The sequence below is a fragment of the Pinus tabuliformis genome, chromosome 7, assembly GCF_031772625.1.
Source record: "Pinus tabuliformis cultivar Carrire ecotype Pingquan chromosome 7, CPIR1, whole genome shotgun sequence".
Classification (NCBI taxonomy): domain Eukaryota; kingdom Viridiplantae; phylum Streptophyta; class Pinopsida; order Pinales; family Pinaceae; genus Pinus; species Pinus tabuliformis.
This window is the reverse complement of record NC_142293.1, coordinates 1,039,310,669-1,039,330,316: the sequence shown is the minus strand read 5'-3', so window position 1 is coordinate 1,039,330,316 and position 19,648 is coordinate 1,039,310,669. Positions and strand designations below refer to the sequence as shown.

At 36.4% G+C, this 19,648-nt stretch overlaps 1 protein-coding gene across 2 annotated transcripts in view; it reads right to left on the bottom strand.

Moving 5' to 3' along the window:
• Positions 1–13,091: 13,091 nt before the first annotated feature.
• STT3A (staurosporin and temperature sensitive 3-like A) overlaps positions 13,092–19,648 on the bottom strand; it is a 248,113-nt gene continuing 241,556 nt past the window's right edge. For both annotated transcript variants that reach the window (XM_089459309.1, XM_089459308.1), the window contains exons 18-20: positions 13,580–13,766; positions 13,332–13,429; positions 13,092–13,175 (exon numbers count right to left, since the gene is read on the bottom strand). In XM_089459309.1, coding sequence (XP_089315435.1) covers positions 13,092–13,175; positions 13,332–13,429; positions 13,580–13,766 — 369 coding nt within the window. The remainder of the gene's footprint in view (positions 13,176–13,331; positions 13,430–13,579; positions 13,767–19,648) is intronic.

The window sequence follows — 19,648 nt, the reverse complement described above, 5'->3', positions numbered from 1 at the left end:
CGTCAGATCCGCAATTCAGAATTTCGGAATTGCGAATCAAGGTCACAAAGACGGTTCCTAGAAATTCGAAATTATGTTGGCGCGATTCACGGTTCTGAATTTCTGAACTGCGGATCCAACAACAGATTCTCCCCAGATCAGGCACAAATTCGAAGGGAGATAGGCGGTTCCACAAGGTTCTAAATATTTTTTTATTTTTTCTTTGACTTAAGTTGGGTTGGGACTTTTCGGACACTCCCAAGGTGCTCCCTTGATGCTCCTTAGATGCTTCCTAGATGCTCTCTCAAGGTGATGCTAAATTCTTAAAGTAAAAGTGACATTCTCCTTTATTTTTCATTTTCATCCTTTACTTAAATTTTTAACATTACCATGAAATGACTTAGGATGTTTGAGAGTGGTTCCAGCCTCATCAGAGTTCATATGGGGAAAATAGAATTTCATGTCCTATTCAAAATTCAGCAGACTTAACAATTTTTAGGAATTCAAGATCAATGGGATTGTGGCTTTTCATTAGATTATATCATGTATGAGGGTATCTGATTAGCATTTAATCAAGAGCACCAAGCCCCATATGTACCCTAGTGTTGGTGGTGTTAATCCATTCAGTTGTGTCTCCCGGATTTGTTGATTGCCAACGAATCTTCCATCTTCACATTTCATAGGGACTACCCCCATAGCTTGTTGTAGGGAGACAGCTAGAACAGAGAGAGCGGGGATCAGAGTGACAACCCCCATCTTGAGCGTTGTCGCATCTTGCCTATACAGTTTGGGTGACAACATGCCTCCTTTTCCATTTATTTCCTCTTAGATAAAGACACGTGTACACGCTTCAATTCCACAACCTAGTAAGGCCAACAAATGAGCTTTCACACGGTAATAAGTGCTCTTGAAATGATTGTTGCAATAGTTGCATTTCCAAGCAACATTGCCTCCTCCCTTCAACTTGTTGTCTGACCCTTGATCTCTTGTGACGTAGTTCCACAAGGAATATTTGCTTTCTCGAGCTTGTTGTCTTTCTAAATTTATTTTTCCCTCAACATTTGAAGTCGTTGTTGCAGCCACACTTCCAATAGAGGGAACATTTGCAAACCTTGATGAAATTGGAACAAGAGGGGAATCACTAATGTGGACATTCTTCCCCTTCATTTGCCCCTTCCCTGCTGCCCTTGATTGAAACATGAATGTTGTAAAGAAATAAAGAAAAAATGCACAAACTTGTCAAAAAATGGACATGCAAATTGTTGTAGCAAAAAATGCAAAAAAAAAAAAATAGAAGCAAAATGCACTTACATATTGCTTGAATCACCTCCAAAATGCTCCCAAACCCTTTGCCAGTCGCTCCCACACACCCACAGCAAGAGAGACACTCAAGAATGAGTGGGAAATGGGCCCAAATTGGGCTTTAAAAGTCGCGTGACACACTTTTCAGAGGAAGAGGTGTCCCGAAATCGGGACTGCATGCCCTTCGAATCCGACCCACATGCCCATTGCATCCCACGTGCCAAGGCACGCTAGAGTATAGTATTCAAAACCAGCCCAGCTAACTAGTTAACGATCTAACCAGCCGGTTAGCAAGGCCCACCGGTTGGAACCAGTCAAAAAACTCGGTCAGACACCCTGTTTGGCCAAAAATTGGAGCTAACCAGTCCTAACCAGCCGGTTTAGGACGGAACCGGCCAGTTTGTGGTCAAACCGGCCGGTTTTGTCCTAAACCAGCCGGTTTATTGCCAGGGCAAGTATAACCCCCACAAAATGCATTTTTGTGAGTTTTGAAGCTATTTTGAGGGAAATTTGGGGTTGTTTTCCTCCAAAAATAGTCCCTCCAAGAAAAACATGCCTACCCTCTCATTTTCCTGACACATTTCAACCCTAACAATGTTGGCAATTAATGGTAATGTTAAATTCTTAAAGTAAAAGTGACATTTCTTTTAATTTTCATTTTCATCCATTTACTTAAACTTTTAACATTACCATGAAATGACTCAAGATGTTTGAGAGTGGTTTTGACCTCATTAGATTTCATACGGAGAAACTAGAATTTTAGATTTCACACAAAATTCAGCAGAATTAATGGTTTTCAGGATTTCATGGTTTGGGGGTAAACAATAAATGCAATCAGAGCTCCAAATGATGAGCAAAACCCCTGATATAGATCCCATTGTGTTGGACGATATTGATCCAACATCAAAATGGGTGGAGGAGACTGAAGAACCTGTGTTTGACGCTGATTTTGATATCGACATGGCTTTAGCAGGGGATGAAGCACAGTATGTGGTGGCATCAGAACCAGGATCAGTAGCGGCATCAATGAAAGGCAAAGAACCAATGAAAGGCACTAATCATGCAGGTTGACAAACTCGTGCTTCCAATAGGTCCACTTCTATTGTTATTGGTGGCATTGATACTGAGGTTGCAGATCAGGCTGAGGCATCCTTAGACTCTGAACCAGATGATGTCTATGTAGCCCCTAATGATGATCTTGTGGCTAGTAGTGGTGATGAACTTGATGATTGATCATGTGTACACTATAGACTTGTAGTAGGCCAATGGCCTCATAGCTTGTAGCATTGTTTTTGGACTTTATAGGCCATTTAGAGCCTCATTGCTTATGTATTTTGCTATTTTGTTGATGATATGTATTGCACTCAGTGCCATTTTGATATATTCACCTTTACATGGTATATAAATGAGCAAAATTTGCATATTTTGTCTCTATTGGCTTGGAATCATGGTTTTAAATCTTAAAAATAGTTTTGTTTCATTAAAACTTAATTATTTAATGTATTTTTCTAAAACCAGTTCGTTTAAACCAAACCAGTTCTGGTTAGACCGGTTCATTAGGTGGACCGGTTCCGGTTTTAAAAACTATGCGCTAGACACGTGAATCGGACACGCGTCCTAGAAAACCATCTCCAATTCATGGGATTCGGGACAGGGGGAGGACGAATCTAGTTTTGAAACAAGATAAGTGTAAATCAAATCACAAGAACTCGTTATTGACACCCAAATATTAAAGGATACATCTCAACCAGTGTTGCACGAAACCCCCCCCCCCACGGATCCAAACCAGGAATCATGTATTGGACAGATCTGTGGGGGATCCGTCATCAGATCCACAATTCGGAATTTCAGAATTGCGGATCGGGGCGACAAAGACGGTTCCTGAAAATTTGGAACTGTGTTGGCGCAATCCGCAGTTCTGAATTTCCGAACTGCGGATCCAACAATGGATCCTCCCCGAATCGGCCACGAATCCGAAGGGAGATAGGTGATTCCACAAGGTTCTAAATATTTTTTTATTTTTTCTTTGACTTACGTTGGGTTGGGGCTTCTTGGACACTCCCAAGGTGCTCCCTTGATTCTCCTTAGATGCTCCCTCAAGGTGATGTTAAATTCTTAAAGTAAAAGTGACATTCTCCTTTATTTTTCATTTTCATCCTTTTACTTAAATTTTTAACATTACCATGAAATGACTTAGGATGTTTGGGAGTGGTTCCAGCCTCATCAGACTTCATATGGGGAAAATAGAATTTCATGTGCTATTCAAAATTCAGCAGACTTAACAGTTTTTAGGAATTCAATATCAATGGGATTGTGGCCTTTCATTAGATTATATCATGTATGAGGGTATCTGATTAGCATTTAATCAAGAGCACCAAGCCCCATATGTACCCTAGTGTTGGTCGTGTTAATTGTTGAACTCCTTTGTCATGCCCTTAGCAAAAAATTACCTTTTTATCAAGTCAAAATCATCGATCAAGCATGTTAAGCATTTTCTACCATATTTTAAGGCTTGGATTAGGTAGTTTGATCAAAATTGGGCAATGTGACTAATATCCCTAGACAATCGAGGTAGAGGCAAAGGCTAGAGAAGAGGCGAAGAATCTACATTCTAGATGGTTGGTGCTCAAATAATTAATCATTAATGTACAATGGATGCAATATCTATCTTGATTTAAGTACAAATATGCATGCTTCCATATCTTCTACAACTATTTTGGTTTATGAGAGATTTTTCAGCGTAAATCACATGATATTTCATATGTCGACGCGTTTCAAACCAACCAGTGTAGTTCATCGTCAGGACAAGTTGAAGAATCAGATCCAGCTTTGCATGTTAAATAGTCAAAGCAGAACATCCAACGGCTATAATTTTTTACCAGGCAACAAATAAATTTGACTGGGAAACAGTTAGTTGGACAGGGCCCGAGGCATAACTATATTTAATTCAAAAATTAGAATAAGTTAATTTAAATGATTATTTAAATTAATAGTTAAAGGGACATATGAATTTACATAAAGGTTTTAACTGTTTTATAGTTATTTTAATATTTTACTATAGATATATTATATATATATAAATATATATATCAGTGAAACATGAATCTCCGATTACTCGCGATTAATCACGAGTCAAACTCTGCTCTTCCCTCAAACGATCCGATTCAACTCTGGGCGAGTCAAACTCATGTTGACTGAGTTTGACTCTTGGTCAACGTGAGTTTGACTTGCGACTCACTGATTAATTGCGATTTAGGCAACTGAGGTGATTTTCAGCCCTCAACTTGGCGAGCATGGGTTTTAAATTTTAGGGTTCTCGCATTTTTCGTTGTGTGGTTTAGTTAGGTTACGTTGGTCTGTAACTAACTTCTCACAGCTCAGGCCCGCAACTCATACACCGAGAGGTAATAGAGGCATGGTTTCAGTTTTAGTTTACTCTGCGTAATAGAGTTGCAGTGTAATAGAGGCGTAGTGTGCAGTGTGCTCTAGTGTAGCTTAAGCGTGTGCTTTGTCAGAGATTTCAGTAGCAAACCATTATCGTATCATTTCAACAGCAATCAAGAGATTTCAGTTACTACTTTTTTACTGATTATAATGCAGTATTTTATAAACTTTTAGAAGCAAATGCTTCTGGTTCTATGTAGTCATTGGTTAGGAGTTAGGACTTAGGTCCTCGAATCATGTTTGGACTCGTAACATATACGAGATACTTATTCATTCATGATATTTTGGACATCTATTGATATTATGCATTGTTTGATCATGGCTTTATTGAATATCAATGAAAAATATATTTTTTAAATTCAATATGTGTATATCTATTTATTGAATTCACCGATTTTTTTCCTGTTTTTTCCCCGATCCGATTAAAACTCTTCGCTCTTTTGCCTCACCGATTTATTGCCGATTCCGAGTCTGGTAACATTGATATATATATTAAAATAAATTAGTTTAAATGATTATTAAATTAATAGTTAGTTATACCTAAAAGGTATTATATATATATATATATATATATATATATATATATATAGATATATATATTAAAATAAAATAAATTAATTTAAGTATTATTATATAGAAAGAATAAAACTATACTAATTTTAAATTTTTCGATTTATTTAAATGTTTATTTAATTGTTAAAATAAATTAATAAAAACATATTATCATAGATCAATTTCAATATTAAAGTAAGTTATTTTTCTAATAGCATAAACTAAATGCTATTAAAATATCTCATACAATATAAACAACTCATCAAAGAACAAAGGCCAAAGAGAGAAGGATACTGGATAACAAGGGGAAACTGACTTAAAGAAAACAAGAACAAGCTATAAAAAGAGGGCGGGGAGGAAGGGAAGAAAATGACTAGGAAGAGAGGGTTGGGACCCAACAACTACTGATCTTCCAGTCGTCCTCTCTATTGAGATTGCTCGGCCTTTTTTCAATCTCAAGGGCCTCCCTAAATTTACGGTGATAGGAACTGCGAAACTCTAGCAATAACACTGGCCTCATGTTTGTATCGAGGAGGCCAGTGTTATTTCTAGAGTTTCGCAGTTCCTATCACCGTAAATTTAGGGAGGCCCTTGAGATTGAAAAAAGGCCGAGCAATCTCAATAGAGAGGACGGCTGGAAGATCAGTAGTTGTTGGGTCCCAACCCTCTCTTCCTAGTCGTTTTCTTCCCTTCCTCCCCTCCCTCTTGTTATAGCTTGTTCTTGTTTTCTTTAAGTCAGTTTCCCCTTGTTATCCAGTATCCTTCTCTCTTTGGCATTTGTTCTTTGATGAGTTGTTTATATAGTATGAGATATTTTAATAGCATTTAGTTTATGCTATTAGAAAAATAACTTACTTTAATATTGAAATAGATCTATGATAATATGTTTTTATTAATTTATTTTAACAATTAAATAAACATTTAAATAAATCTAAAAATTTAAAATTAGTATAGTTTTATTCTTTCATATAATATTTAAATTAATTTATTTTATTTTAATATTTATATATATATAATACCTTTTAGGTATAACTAACTATTAATTTAATAATCATTTAAACTAATTTAATATATATAATACCTTTTAGGTATAACTATATATTAATTTAAGTATTATTATATAGAAAGAATAAAACTATACTAATTTTAAATTTTTCGATTTATTTAAATGTTTATTTAATTGTTAAAATAAATTAATAAAAACATATTATCATAGATCAATTTCAATATTAAAGTAAGTTATTTTTCTAATAGCATAAACTAAATGCTATTAAAATATCTCATACAATATAAACAACTCATCAAAGAACAAAGGCCAAAGAGAGAAGGATATTGGATAACAAGGGGAAACTGACTTAAAGAAAACAAGAACAAGCTATAAAAAGAGGGCGGGGAGGAAGGGAAGAAAATGACTAGGAAGAGAGGGCTGGGACCCAACAACTACTGATCTTCCAGTCGTCCTCTCTATTGAGATTGCTCGGCCTTTTTTCAATCTCAAGGGCCTCCCTAAATTTACGGTCATGGAATTGCGAAACTCTAGCAATAACACTGGCCTCATGTTTGTATCGAGGAGGCTAGTGTTATTTCTAGAGTTTCGCAGTTCCTATCACCGTAAATTTAGGGAGGCCCTTGAGATTGAAAAAAGGTCGAGCAATCTCAATAGAGAGGACGGCTAGAAGATCAGTAGTTATTGGGTCCCAACCCTCTCTTCCTAGTCGTTTTCTTCCCTTCCTCCCCTCCCTCTTGTTATAGCTTGTTCTTGTTTTCTTTAAGTCAGTTTCCCCTTGTTATCTAGTATCCTTCTCTCTTTGGCCTTTGTTCTTTGATGAGTTGTTTATATAGTATGAGATATTTTAATAGCATTTAGTTTATGCTATTAGAAAAATAACTTACTTTAATATTGAAATAGATCTATGATAATATGTTTTTATTAATTTATTTTAACAATTAAATAAACATTTAAATAAATCTAAAAATTTAAAATTAGTATAGTTTTATTCTTTCATATAATATTTAAATTAATTTATTTTATTTTAATATTTATATATATAATACCTTTTAGGTATAACTAACTATTAATTTAATAATCATTTAAACTAATTTAATATATATAATACCTTTTAGGTATAACTATATATTAATTTAATAATCATTTAAACTAATATTAATATATATATATATTAAAACAATTATAAAACAGTTAAAACCTTTATGTAAATTCATATGTCCCTTTAACTATTAATTTAAATAATCATTTAAATTAACTTATTTTAATTTTTGAATTAAATATAGTTATGCCCTGGTTCCTGTCCAACTAACCATTTCCTAGTCAAATTTAGCCGTTAGTCTATTTAGTCGTTGCCTGGTCAAAAATTATAGCCGTTGGATGTTCTGCTCTGACTATTTAACATGCAAAGTTGGATCTGATTCTTCAACTTATCCTAACGATGAACCACACTGGTTGGTTTGAAACGCGTCGACAAACGAAATATCATGTGATTTACGCCAAAAAATCTCTCATAATCTTGATATGGATCACAGAAGCCTCAATTCAACAACTATTTTGGTATTTTGGATGTTTTTTTTAATATGATGCAAAAAATATAAAATATGTATATATATAATAGACGCTTCCAAGGCGCTTCGCTTCCTAGATTTTTGCGAAATGACGCCTCCGCGTCCCCGCTTCGCGCAACATTGATCTCAACCAATTTGCAAATCCATATCACTCAGACCAGAAACAACTAACATATGCTCCCAAGAATATTGATGTCAGCACAATTCAGTATTATCATAAAAATGCATCCAAAAGTATCCAATAACCGCAAGATTCCACAAAATATTGATTTAGGATGGTTAGATCCCTTCTCAATTCGACAATTTTGTTTCACTTAGAGGATCCTATCATCTTGTATCATCAAAAATGAAAACTCGAAATTTCAAAAAAATGCAAATAGATTACAAAACAAAGAAATAGATGGCACGTCTTATCAATAATAAGCTTCGAGGAATTTCCCCAGATTTGTGGAACCTGACCTGATGGAGGATCTCATAAAACCTGTTACTATGGGGGAACTGGAGGGCACCCTGAAGTGGTTCAAGACAGACAAAAGTCTAGGGTCGGATGGTTGGTCTGTGGAATTCTACCTTACATTTTTTGACATTATTGGACCGGACCTACTTGATGTGATCGAAGAATGTCGTTTATCAGGTAGAATGTATGAACCTATCAATTCCACCTATATAGCCCTCATTCCCAAGACGGACTCCCCGCTATCTTTTAATGACTTCAGGCCTATATCCCTATGTAACTGCCTATACAAAATTATTGCGAAGATTATTGCAAACCGCATCAAGTCGATCCTGTCAGACCACATCTCCCCGGAACAATTTGCCTTCCTACAAAACCGACAAATCCATGAGGCCATCGGCACGGCACAAGAGGCCCTTCACTCCATCAAACTGAAGAAGCTTAAAGGGGTGATGCTTAAGATTGACCTCTCAAAGGCCTTTGACAGGGTCAGTTGGTTATTCCTTAGGATGATACTTACTCATCTGGGGTTCCCACTGGTTTTTATCAGATGGATTATGTGCTGCATCACATCTGTATCGTTCGGAATCTTAATCAATGGATCAACCTCCCACTCTTTCCAGGCGGAGCGAGGAATCAGGCAGGGGTGCCCACTCTCCCCACTAGTGTTGAAAATATCAGTATCCGCAAAATATCGGCGAGGGTCCAGAAAACATCTTATCGGCAATATCGGCGAAAATATCGGCAAAATATCGACAAATATCAGCAAGCATAAAAAATAATTTTTTCAAATTTTTAAACATAGCCGATATTTTGCCGATATTTTCAAAATATTGCGATATTTGCCGATATTTTCTCGGCGATATATCGTTTTGCCACAAATATCGCGATATTTTCGAATACCGTCGATATTATCAACAGTGCTCCCCACTGCTATTTCTTTTGGAAATGGAAGGCCTAAGTAGGTTGATTGCGTCAGAGAAGTGTGCAGGGCGGATCAGGGGCCTCAAGATCACGGATCAATGCACACTATCACACCTGCTCTTTGTTGATGACATTATCATTTTTATAGACGGGGAATTCAGGACATCATCACACTCTCTGAAGTACTGAAACTATTTAGCACCGCAACTGGGATGGAAATAAATGGGGCCAAATCCACTATATCCTTCTCAGTCTATACTCAACAGGAGACCTATCTTGCACTCCAAAATTTCCCCTTCCAAAACCTGACATTGGAGGATGGTTTGAAGTACTTGGGCTTTAGGATAAAAGCAGATGGATACAAAATTGCAGATTGGACATGGTTGATTGCCAAGGTGGAAAGAAGATTAAACATTTGGAGCCACCGTCTACTCTCCAGAGCTAGTAGACTGGTGCTCATTAAATCGGTTCTGGAAGCCACACCGATCTTTTGGATGTCCCTGGCCTGGATCCCCCAAGGCATACTACAAAGGATTCAACGAGTCTGTTGTCATTTCTTATGGAAGGGTCACAAGGAAGGAAAACCCTATGCATGGGTCAAATGGACTACTCCCAAAAAATGGGGAGGCTGGGGCCTAAAAAACCTCTCTGCTTTTGCTCAAGCACTTGCGGAAAAATTAGGTTGGTTGCTCTTGAAGCAAAAGAGCCTTTGGTCGGAGGTGGTTACCTACAAATACATCTGGCCACACACAGTCTTGGATTGGTTAAGGTTACCTGCTTGGAACGGGAAGGGCATATAAGTGATTTGGAGGGCTGTTATAAATACCCTTCCCACCATAAGAAGGGGTCTTACCTGGAGGATCGATAATGGTGTGTCTGTCTGCATTGGGATCGATCCATGGATTGGTTGTGGCAACTCCTACCATCTCCCTCCTGACCTGCTTGCCTTCCTAAATCATAATGGAGTGGAAAACATAGCTCACCTCGGGGACCCACACAATACAACTATATATCAGCGAGCGTGGCTATCTAGGGAGGTTTTGGATATACCAGCTCAATGGCACATGGAGTGGAGGACTTACTTGGCGGCATTAATTGAATCCCATGTGGGATTGAGAGATGAGGATGATGAACTGATCTTGGGATTAGCCCAGAAAGGGAACTATACCCCAAAGGATGGATACCCTATCATCCATGCCAGCCATAAGCCCGAAAACCTGGAAAGTTGGTGGAGTAGTATCTGGAAGCTAAATGGCCCATCGCGCACTCGTTTACTGATGTGGAACAATAAAACCCAAATCTCAAAAAACGATCATTTCAGGGACAACATCTCTTCCTCTCATGTTCTACTACACAACAGGTCTGGGCGCAGGTCTTACATACTCTAAATTTATCACTCATATGGACTGGCGATGGTATACTTAATGCCTAGAACAGGTGGTGGGTTGAAGCAACAAACCCGATATCCTGAAATCTTCCTCTAATGGTATGCTGGTACATTTGGATGTGCTGGAACAGTGACATCTTTTGGGGGAAGAATATTGTCTGGCCACCGATTATTCCCAAGATCTGTAATAGCTATTTGGAAATCCCAGTAGATGAACAGCTTGTCCGAACTCGGAATATTATTCCGGAAGTCATTGACAAAGAGCACCCTTGGGCCTACTTCAACGGATTAGCACAAGAACAGGGTTGTGGTGGCGGCATTATTCTCCATATATCTGAAACACATTATTTTCATATATGTTTGGGGTTGGGAGATGACACAAATAACTTTGCGAAGCTCCTTACACTTCGTCATCTCTTATATTTTGCTATTAACAAAAATTGCAGATAGTTACAAGTTTATGGGGATTCCAAGATTGTTATTAATTGGTTCAACTGCATATCTACATGCCATGCATATACACTCAGAACCATATTGGATGATGTTTTATTTTTAAAAACACATTTTGATCATGTTTCATGTGCTCATATCTACAAGGAGCGCAATGAATCCGCGGACCGGCTTTCAAAAGCGGCAACGAATCATCCTAGAGGGGAATGGCTAATCAGGGAGCATACACCTGAGCAGATCTATCAGTATTACCACAAACCATACATGGACCAGGATCTACAGAGGGCTAACAGGCCCTAACTTATCTATATTTTTGTGTTAATATTTTTGCCTACAGATCAGTAATCACCATGGGTGAAATTTTGAATATGTAAATAATATTGTATATGATCAGATACTATCAGTATACCCTTCTCAGGGTTTTTTGTATAGGTTCCTTACAGTTACAAAACAGTTCACAGATGACCACGGTCATTTTTATGCATATGCCTATGGCATTTACAACATGTAATTTTCTTTGATAATGAAAATTATGATACTTTTCCCCAGGAAAAAACAATAAGCTTCGAGGACAAAGCTTTTTTGAAGAGGAAGTCAATGTTATGAATACAATATATAAAAATAGTAAATAAATAATTATCATAATATAAGAAAGGCCCTCATTTGTAAACATATCATATCTCTTGTATATTCAACATTCTTAATAAACATTATTTGTCCTATAAATGGATACTTACATATTTCAAATATTTTGAATATTCTGTTGAGTATATGAACTCTATTCGTTACAAAGGCCAACTTGGTTTGTCGGACATGTGTCAAGCCCCTTTCATCGTGGAGGGAAACCAACTCTGAGAGGTCAAACCTTTCCCTCACACATACACAATGGATTTACACCCATTGGAGTTTGAACATGGGCTATTTGCATGGCAGCACCCTGTCCCAACTACTGTCAAGCCCTTGTAACTACCGTAATTGATGAATAGTATTTCATACAAGTACTTAATTGAACTATGAAAAAAAGGGTTCACTTTTAAAGTTCTTGGGGGTGTTCTTCTAGACCTCTTAATTACTCCCTAATCAACTCAAAGATAGGCTCACATACATATAAGGCTGAGGTCAAATAACAGACTGAGGAAATAAAATCCTATTTACTAAATCCACTTTTAGGGAGGCTAAATATATAGGCATGAAATTAAGGCTTTATAACTCTTTATTTATTAGTCAAGTGACCACAATAGACTACAGACAAATTCAAGGCATCCACCAAGAAACACATACATGAATCTTCAAAAATATTTTCATATAATTGAAGATTGAATGGTGAATCCTATTGATTCCCCTTTATCAAAATTCATGACCATTGATCATGACCCTTAGGAAAATAAAATAAAATTAATATAGTTCAAGAATAGTAATTAATATTGTTATAATCAATAATGTGTGTTGAGCTTGTTTGGGCACATATCCTTACTCTTGGGAATGCTTTGCTCCTAAAGCACACCGAAAACTTTTAGGATTCTTTCAATTATAATGTCTTTATAATTCTAGTTACTTTAGCATGAAATTCATAGAATAGTATTATGCACAACCTGGTGTACAATTTAAGGTGGTTTTAGTAATATTTTATTGTTTTCAATTGTGCATAGTAAATAATGCCAATTATTTGTTCCAACTAAAAGAGACCCTTTGTGTGGACCGAGAAACATAAGGGTGAATTCGCATCTCAAAGATCCCAATTGATCAAATTGGGTTGGGTTACATTAAAAAGAATGCCTATTCATATAAAATTGTCAATTTTATCCACTATATATCAATCTTAGGAAAACAATGCATAAAACAATTTTAAAGGCTAAGCTGTGTGACGTTGACCAGCCAGACAAAGCTATATCAAAAAAGATTGACAACGATTAAGTATGCCACACCCAAGTGATGTATGTATGCTGTTGGAATTTATTAAGTTCCAAAAAGAAGTAACAACTGAAATAGCATGACAAACTTTTCCTAATTAACTGAAGCTTCTTACCGATAATATGAGAGCCTATACATTAGGGAATTCAGCATTGTTTGAGTTGCCTGGGAATCTATGCGATACTGACCATCTCTCTGCAACAAAATCATCAAAACCAAGAAATTAGATAGCTGCATGATATGATAATGTCGTGTAATTTCCATTCATAGGCAACAGGAGCTAACTGCAGTACATTGCATGCAAGCACAAATATGAGTTAGGTATTACATGAAAACATGATACCCACTTACAAGATAATCAGGTTCCTTTATATGTGGAAAAACACCTCCTCCAATGCGAACCATCCAGAGAAATTTATTGATATCATCACTTGGATATCCAACCAAACCTGCATATTGTACTACTGTTTAATCAAATTTCCATTCAGGAAGAAAGAACACTTTTATAAAGTAAATGGAATAACTAACTTTTCTAACTTCAGAAGGACAACTAACGTTACTTAATTTTATCAGGTTAACACTAAAAGTAAGAAACAAACCTCCAAATACCACTAAAACATATTTGACATCCAATGACTCAAAAATTTCCCAGGCCTGTCTCTCTGGAGATGACATAGCTGTCCCAACAGTTGCAATATGTGTATTATTCCATGTGTTGTTGTCAACTATCACAGTTCGATTAGCCATTGCAGTTGTTTGGTATCCATAGTCCCACCAAGATGCAACCTGTCCATTATTGAAGCATAAGTTTCACATACAAGGAAAAAGCTTCTCACCACCAATATTTCTGGAATCCAATAAGATTTAAAAATGGAGGTAATCTTGAAAACATAAGATTTAAAATTCTGCATGTTGAATCTTCTGAATAATGATGCAAATAACCTCATGAAATGAGCAAAAGCATGATCCTCTTTGGTCTTTCAAGCAACCTACTGTCCCCAAGATGGCTAACTAGTCAGATTTTCCATAAATGGTTTGTAGCCCTATTCTATATCATGATACAAATTAATCTTGACTAAGCAAAAAATGAAATGAAATAAAATTATATTATCTCGATGACAATAAGTGATGGAAGCAAGTCAATGGGATAAAAGCAGGTACAGTTCTGATAAATAATAAATATGACCAATGGTGAAGCGATGGGAGGTCTTTTCAATTGTATACAAAGGTTGTTCCTTGGTTAGCCATCTTAAGATGTCATCCATCACAAATCACAATGGTACAAGAATCCTGAGGGGCTATTTGGTTTTAATATGGTGATTAAGTCAAGGAAGACATACTTACAAGGTACCTTTTTAGAATCTACTTCCAAGTTCACATTTTGAAACTTTACATTCATATCTAATGTCTATTATAAAAATTGAAGTTATTTAGTATTTATGATAACTTACGACCATGTTGTAAAATCTAATTATATGGATTTATCATGCAAGAAAATCCTGATATTTTATTGGAGAAAATTGAAGAATTAATGCATTTTGAATAGTGCCAAGTTGTTCCCAGACTTGGTCGATATGTTAAGTTAACTCTCATGGGTAGGTTTTCTGAGTCATTTCTGTGATATTCCCACTTAGCAATAATTGCTAAGTGAGAATATATATTTTGTACAAATTTGACAATTTTGGGTTCTAACTTAGGAGAAGTGGATTGGAGGACCCCACTTCCAATTTTAATTGATGGAGGCACCCACACTATGGAAAAAGGCAAAATCGAACTCTTAGTGGGATGTGGGGGCCACCGAGAAGGAAATATGCTCCACTTGGGCAGTTCGAGCTACTTGGGGAGGAAGGGAGTTCGATGATGGGACCCACAAGAGGAGGAAAAGGGCTCACTTCAGTTTGGGGCTTTTGACAATTTAACATTCACTCGTACCTAGCACGATTGAGTTGTTTAGCCGAGTCTGCACCGAGATTCTCAAGCGAGTTTCTCACCCCATACTTCGGTGGACCTCGCATGCCAGCCCAAGGAGGGAAGTTAATTTCCATGTGAGCATCTTCAGCATCAGTCTTCAGCCAATTTGTGGGGGTTTCATGGCAGTTTCCAGGGCGTAGTGGAGGAGTTAGATTTGCTTGGAAGGCCAGCACAGATTAGAGGTATTCCTGAGATTTCCAGGGGATTTTTGCATCATCAATTGCTGGAGTTTTTGGGTTAGAAGTCAGCCAAATCCCTGAGGAATTCTGCTGTAGCAAAACAGCCATCTGAGTGACTGTGTGGGCCTGCACAGGAGGCTTTTCTAGGCACACGTGGGAGCTGGGGAGGTGATCATTGGGAGCAGATCGGAGTTGGGGATTTGAGGAGATTTCTAGAGAGGTAAATCCTTGGCATTTTGGAGGGCTGAAACAGTCATTCATCAGGTGTGTACATGGAAATGGATCCACGCAGATCCACACAGGATCCACCATGTAAATGGATCCTTAAAACCTGGAAACGATCCTATGCTACTGAAACAGATTATGTGTCAGCTAGCCCTCACATGCCAAATCCTAAGCAAATAACATGAGAGTTTTTGGCTTATTTTTTATTTTTTAAGATAATTTTCCATCTGTTTCAAACCTAAAAACCAAATATTCTATTTATATTTAGTTTGATTGCATATTTATTAATCTGTATGCTGTATAGTTGTATAAGTTATTAATTGCCTACAGGCTATATAGCCCATGATAATTCTAGCAAGAAAGGTCTAACACATCAAAATTTTAATTTTCATGTTTTGATAATGCTAACAGGAAAGCTTTGAGACAATACATAGATAATAATGTATAGTGTACAAAGGATGGCTATGCCATTAATAACTTTTGACCCATTTTTAGACATGTAGTTAGACCTACTTTACAACATCATATCAATAGAGTGATCATTGACGAGATAGTATATTTTGTATTTACAATTATCCTTTCGGTATAAATAACGATGCATCATGATTTCACTCTTCAAATTTATAAATTATCTAATGATTTTAGTTCTAATGTTGTGATTCATGAAAGGTTTAGGTTTGTAATGGTGAATATGTTTTTTTAAATTTATAAAAAAATAAAAATTTTAGGTTTGTAATGTTGAATATGTTTTTTTAAATTTATAAAAAAAAAAAAAAAAAAAAAAAAAAAAAAAAAAAAAAAATAAATATATATATATATATATATATATTTGTATTTTTTGTCCATGCCATTTCCCTACTGTATACAGATTCTAGCTTTTCAAAAATCTGGTGGATCCATATCCGAATCGAGATCCGTATCCATTTCCATTTCTTTTTCTTGGTAGCTTAGAAAAATGTTGAACAACCTCATAAAGGTGACCTCATGCATAAGCATAGTCGTAGTCAACCATGGGAAATTTAAGAATAAATGAGAACATGTGGTTATGAATGACTTCACTTCCACTCTATTTTTAAACATCCATCCAGAAAACAGATGGATTTTTCTTGCACCATCTTAGAGGCATGTCAGGTTGTTGGCTCACCCTTCCTCAACACAAACTGTAGACCTTTGTAGGTGTCTTGCTCATCACCTTTCCTGCCTTTTTCAAGCCTACACTATACAGTAAAAGTCAGAGTAGATAAATGCATTGAATCAGGATGGTTATAGTAGCCCACATGCCCCATCATAAGATGTATTGCCCACATATGGACACCAATTGGCTTGCACTCTCTTTGACTGCAGTACATTGTTAGCTATATAGCTCAGGTACTATCTACACTCATATACCAGCGACATAATTATCTCCTTAGTTCTCTCAACTAAAACATTAATTTTTGTCCATTCAGAAGAATTAGCATGCTTGTATTCTCCATTGCTTTTCAAAAATCTTGTGGATCGATATCCGAATCCAAATCCAAATCCATAACCATTTCGCTTTCCATTTCTGTTTCTTGGTAACTTAGAAAAATGTTGAACAACCTCATAAAGGTGACCTCATGAATGAGTACAAGTGTAGTTAACCATGGGAAATTTCAAATTTAAGAATAAATGAGAACATGTGGTTATGAATATGACTTCACTTCTACTCTATTTTTAAACATCCATCCAGGAAACATATGGACTTTTCTTGCACCATCTTAGAGGCATGCCAGGTTGTTGGCTCTCCCTTCCTCGAGACAAACTCTAGACCTTTGTAGGTGTCTTGCTCATTACCTTTCCTGCCTTCTTCAAGCCTAGATTTTACAAGACAACAGTTAGAGTAGATAAATGCATTGAGTCAAAATGGTTATAGTAGCCCACATGCCCCATCATAAGATGTATTGCCCACATATGGAAACCAACTGGCTTGTACTCTCTTTGATTGTAGTATGTTTTTAGCTATCTATGTCAGTTATTATCTACATCAATGTTGCATGAATCGTACTCGCATAAGACTTGTCTGGCTATTGACTCAGCGACACATATAAGACTTGGGAACCACCCGTATAGGACTCGTATAAGACTCGCAAAAATACACAAAAAAAACTTAAAATATGGTAAATTTTAAGCACAAAGAAAGAAAAAAGAAAAAATTGAATTTTGATGGTCCCCATAGGTCCTATGTGGGTCCTATGAGGGTCTTCACGAGTTGAATGTGGGTAGTCGAGTTTTATGCAAGTTTTGGTAGGTACAGGTAGAAACTACGGGTTCTATGTGATTGACCCGTCAAGTCCCGCGGGTACTCACAGATTCTATAAGAGTCGTGCTACATTGATCTACACTCATATACTGGAAACATAATTATCTCCTTAGTTCTCTCAACTAAAACATTATTTTTTGTCCATTCAGAAGAATTAGCAAGCTTGTATTCTCCATTACTTTAGCCAATGAATCTATAATAAAGGTAGAGATTTCCTCCTCACTTCAATAATCCACCCCTAAAAATAATCCTAACAATAGAGTTCTCTTAGGACAAACATGCAATTAAAATTAAGGTGCATTGTCCTCTAACTAACCATCAACAAATGAAAAATTATTGAACTAGTGTAAATGAGAAGCATTATTGACACTGAACTTTTGTTAACAACTGATATCATTTTTCCTATAAATATATAAATTGGGAAAAGACTATAAATAGCAAAGATATTAGAACCAGCCATTTGAGGTTTGAGCTCCAAATAGGCCAAATTATGTTAGAACCAGTCCAACTGGATGGTTAAAGGACCAAAATAATCTCCATTAACATTCATTGAAGAAACCTAATCCTATTCATCATCCAGTTGACCACCTTCAGGCTTCAGCCTAGTTATGTACACCAGGAAACCTCCTATTTGGAAATGCATTTAACTTTTAAAGTTGGCATTTGTCTTTATTTATATTTTAATTTCATTTACTTACATTTTACACTAAAAGTTAAAATGGACCCCCATTTCATGATGTTTGTTGATAGAATGTTTCTACAAACCTTGCACCAGGCACTTAATTCCTAGCAGAGTTAACAGATCTATTGATTAAATGCACAGTTATGTTCATTAACACATTAAAACTTCAGCAGATCCACAACCAATCTCAATCACAATGACACAAATTTCTACCCAATTGCAATTCTTCATTAAAATAACCTTGGAACTTACTTGGGCTCCCATCCTGAGAAAGTAGCCCAACTGAGAAAATACAAATGCATTTGATCTCATCCAACAGTTCTTCCCTAGATCGGTGCTCGATCTCCTTGGCAGATCTACATTTCCAGGTTCCCTCTTGTACTTCCTCGGACCCAGAACACTCACACTCCTCCTGAGGCTAGTGTTGTTGTATGGTATGTCTTCTCCCTCTCCCTAGCCTTGCTTTTATAACTTTACATTGAGCTAAATCCCTAACCCTAATATCTAAAGTGATTGATGGTTGAGATTATCTTGCCTCACTTGAGATTAATGGCTCAAATTAAAACAAAACCATTCAAGTAAATTACTTTACTTTTCCTAGATTTACTTTAGCTCAATGAACCAATATAACACTTACGTGCTTTTCCTAAGGTACAATGCAACTTTCTCAACCTAGAGCAAGTATCCTAGGGAGATCTTATGGGCGACTTCTACACACCTAGACACTTAGGCCTATGCAAAAGTATTCGCCCAAGCTACAAACATCAACATCTCATGAAGAAGATAGAGATTGGGATGTTTCACCATTCCATGCACTTAACTATGTTTCATCATTTCAACATCATATATGTAAAACATGACCTTGCACCACTTTCCCCTACACCTCCTAAGCCAGAAATGTGGGGTTCTATGATTGAACCCTAAAAGGGGAATATGGTGCTTAAAGGTGCCAATTAATTAAAACTTATTTGTTGTTGTGAAAATCATCAATTGGCAGGAACTATTGGAGCCATTCACCTAAGAGAAAGCAAACTTCACAATAAGTCAATCTTCAAATCAGATATGTACTTATTTGATTATAGTATTATGAGTTTTAGACGCTAGAGACCATTTATAATTAGAACTATAATTTAATGTATCTCAAAACTTACATATCAATGTAGCTCTTTGTTGAAAATGATTGTCACTAATGTCAAAGGTTGTCCAAATGAAAGAGAAATTTACATAGTCAAATAGCATATTTCAAGCCTCCAGGAAATACCATATTTGGACTTTTATTCCCCAGTTGGATACCCTATCTTTGAATGCATTTTCAGTCCAATTACCTAGC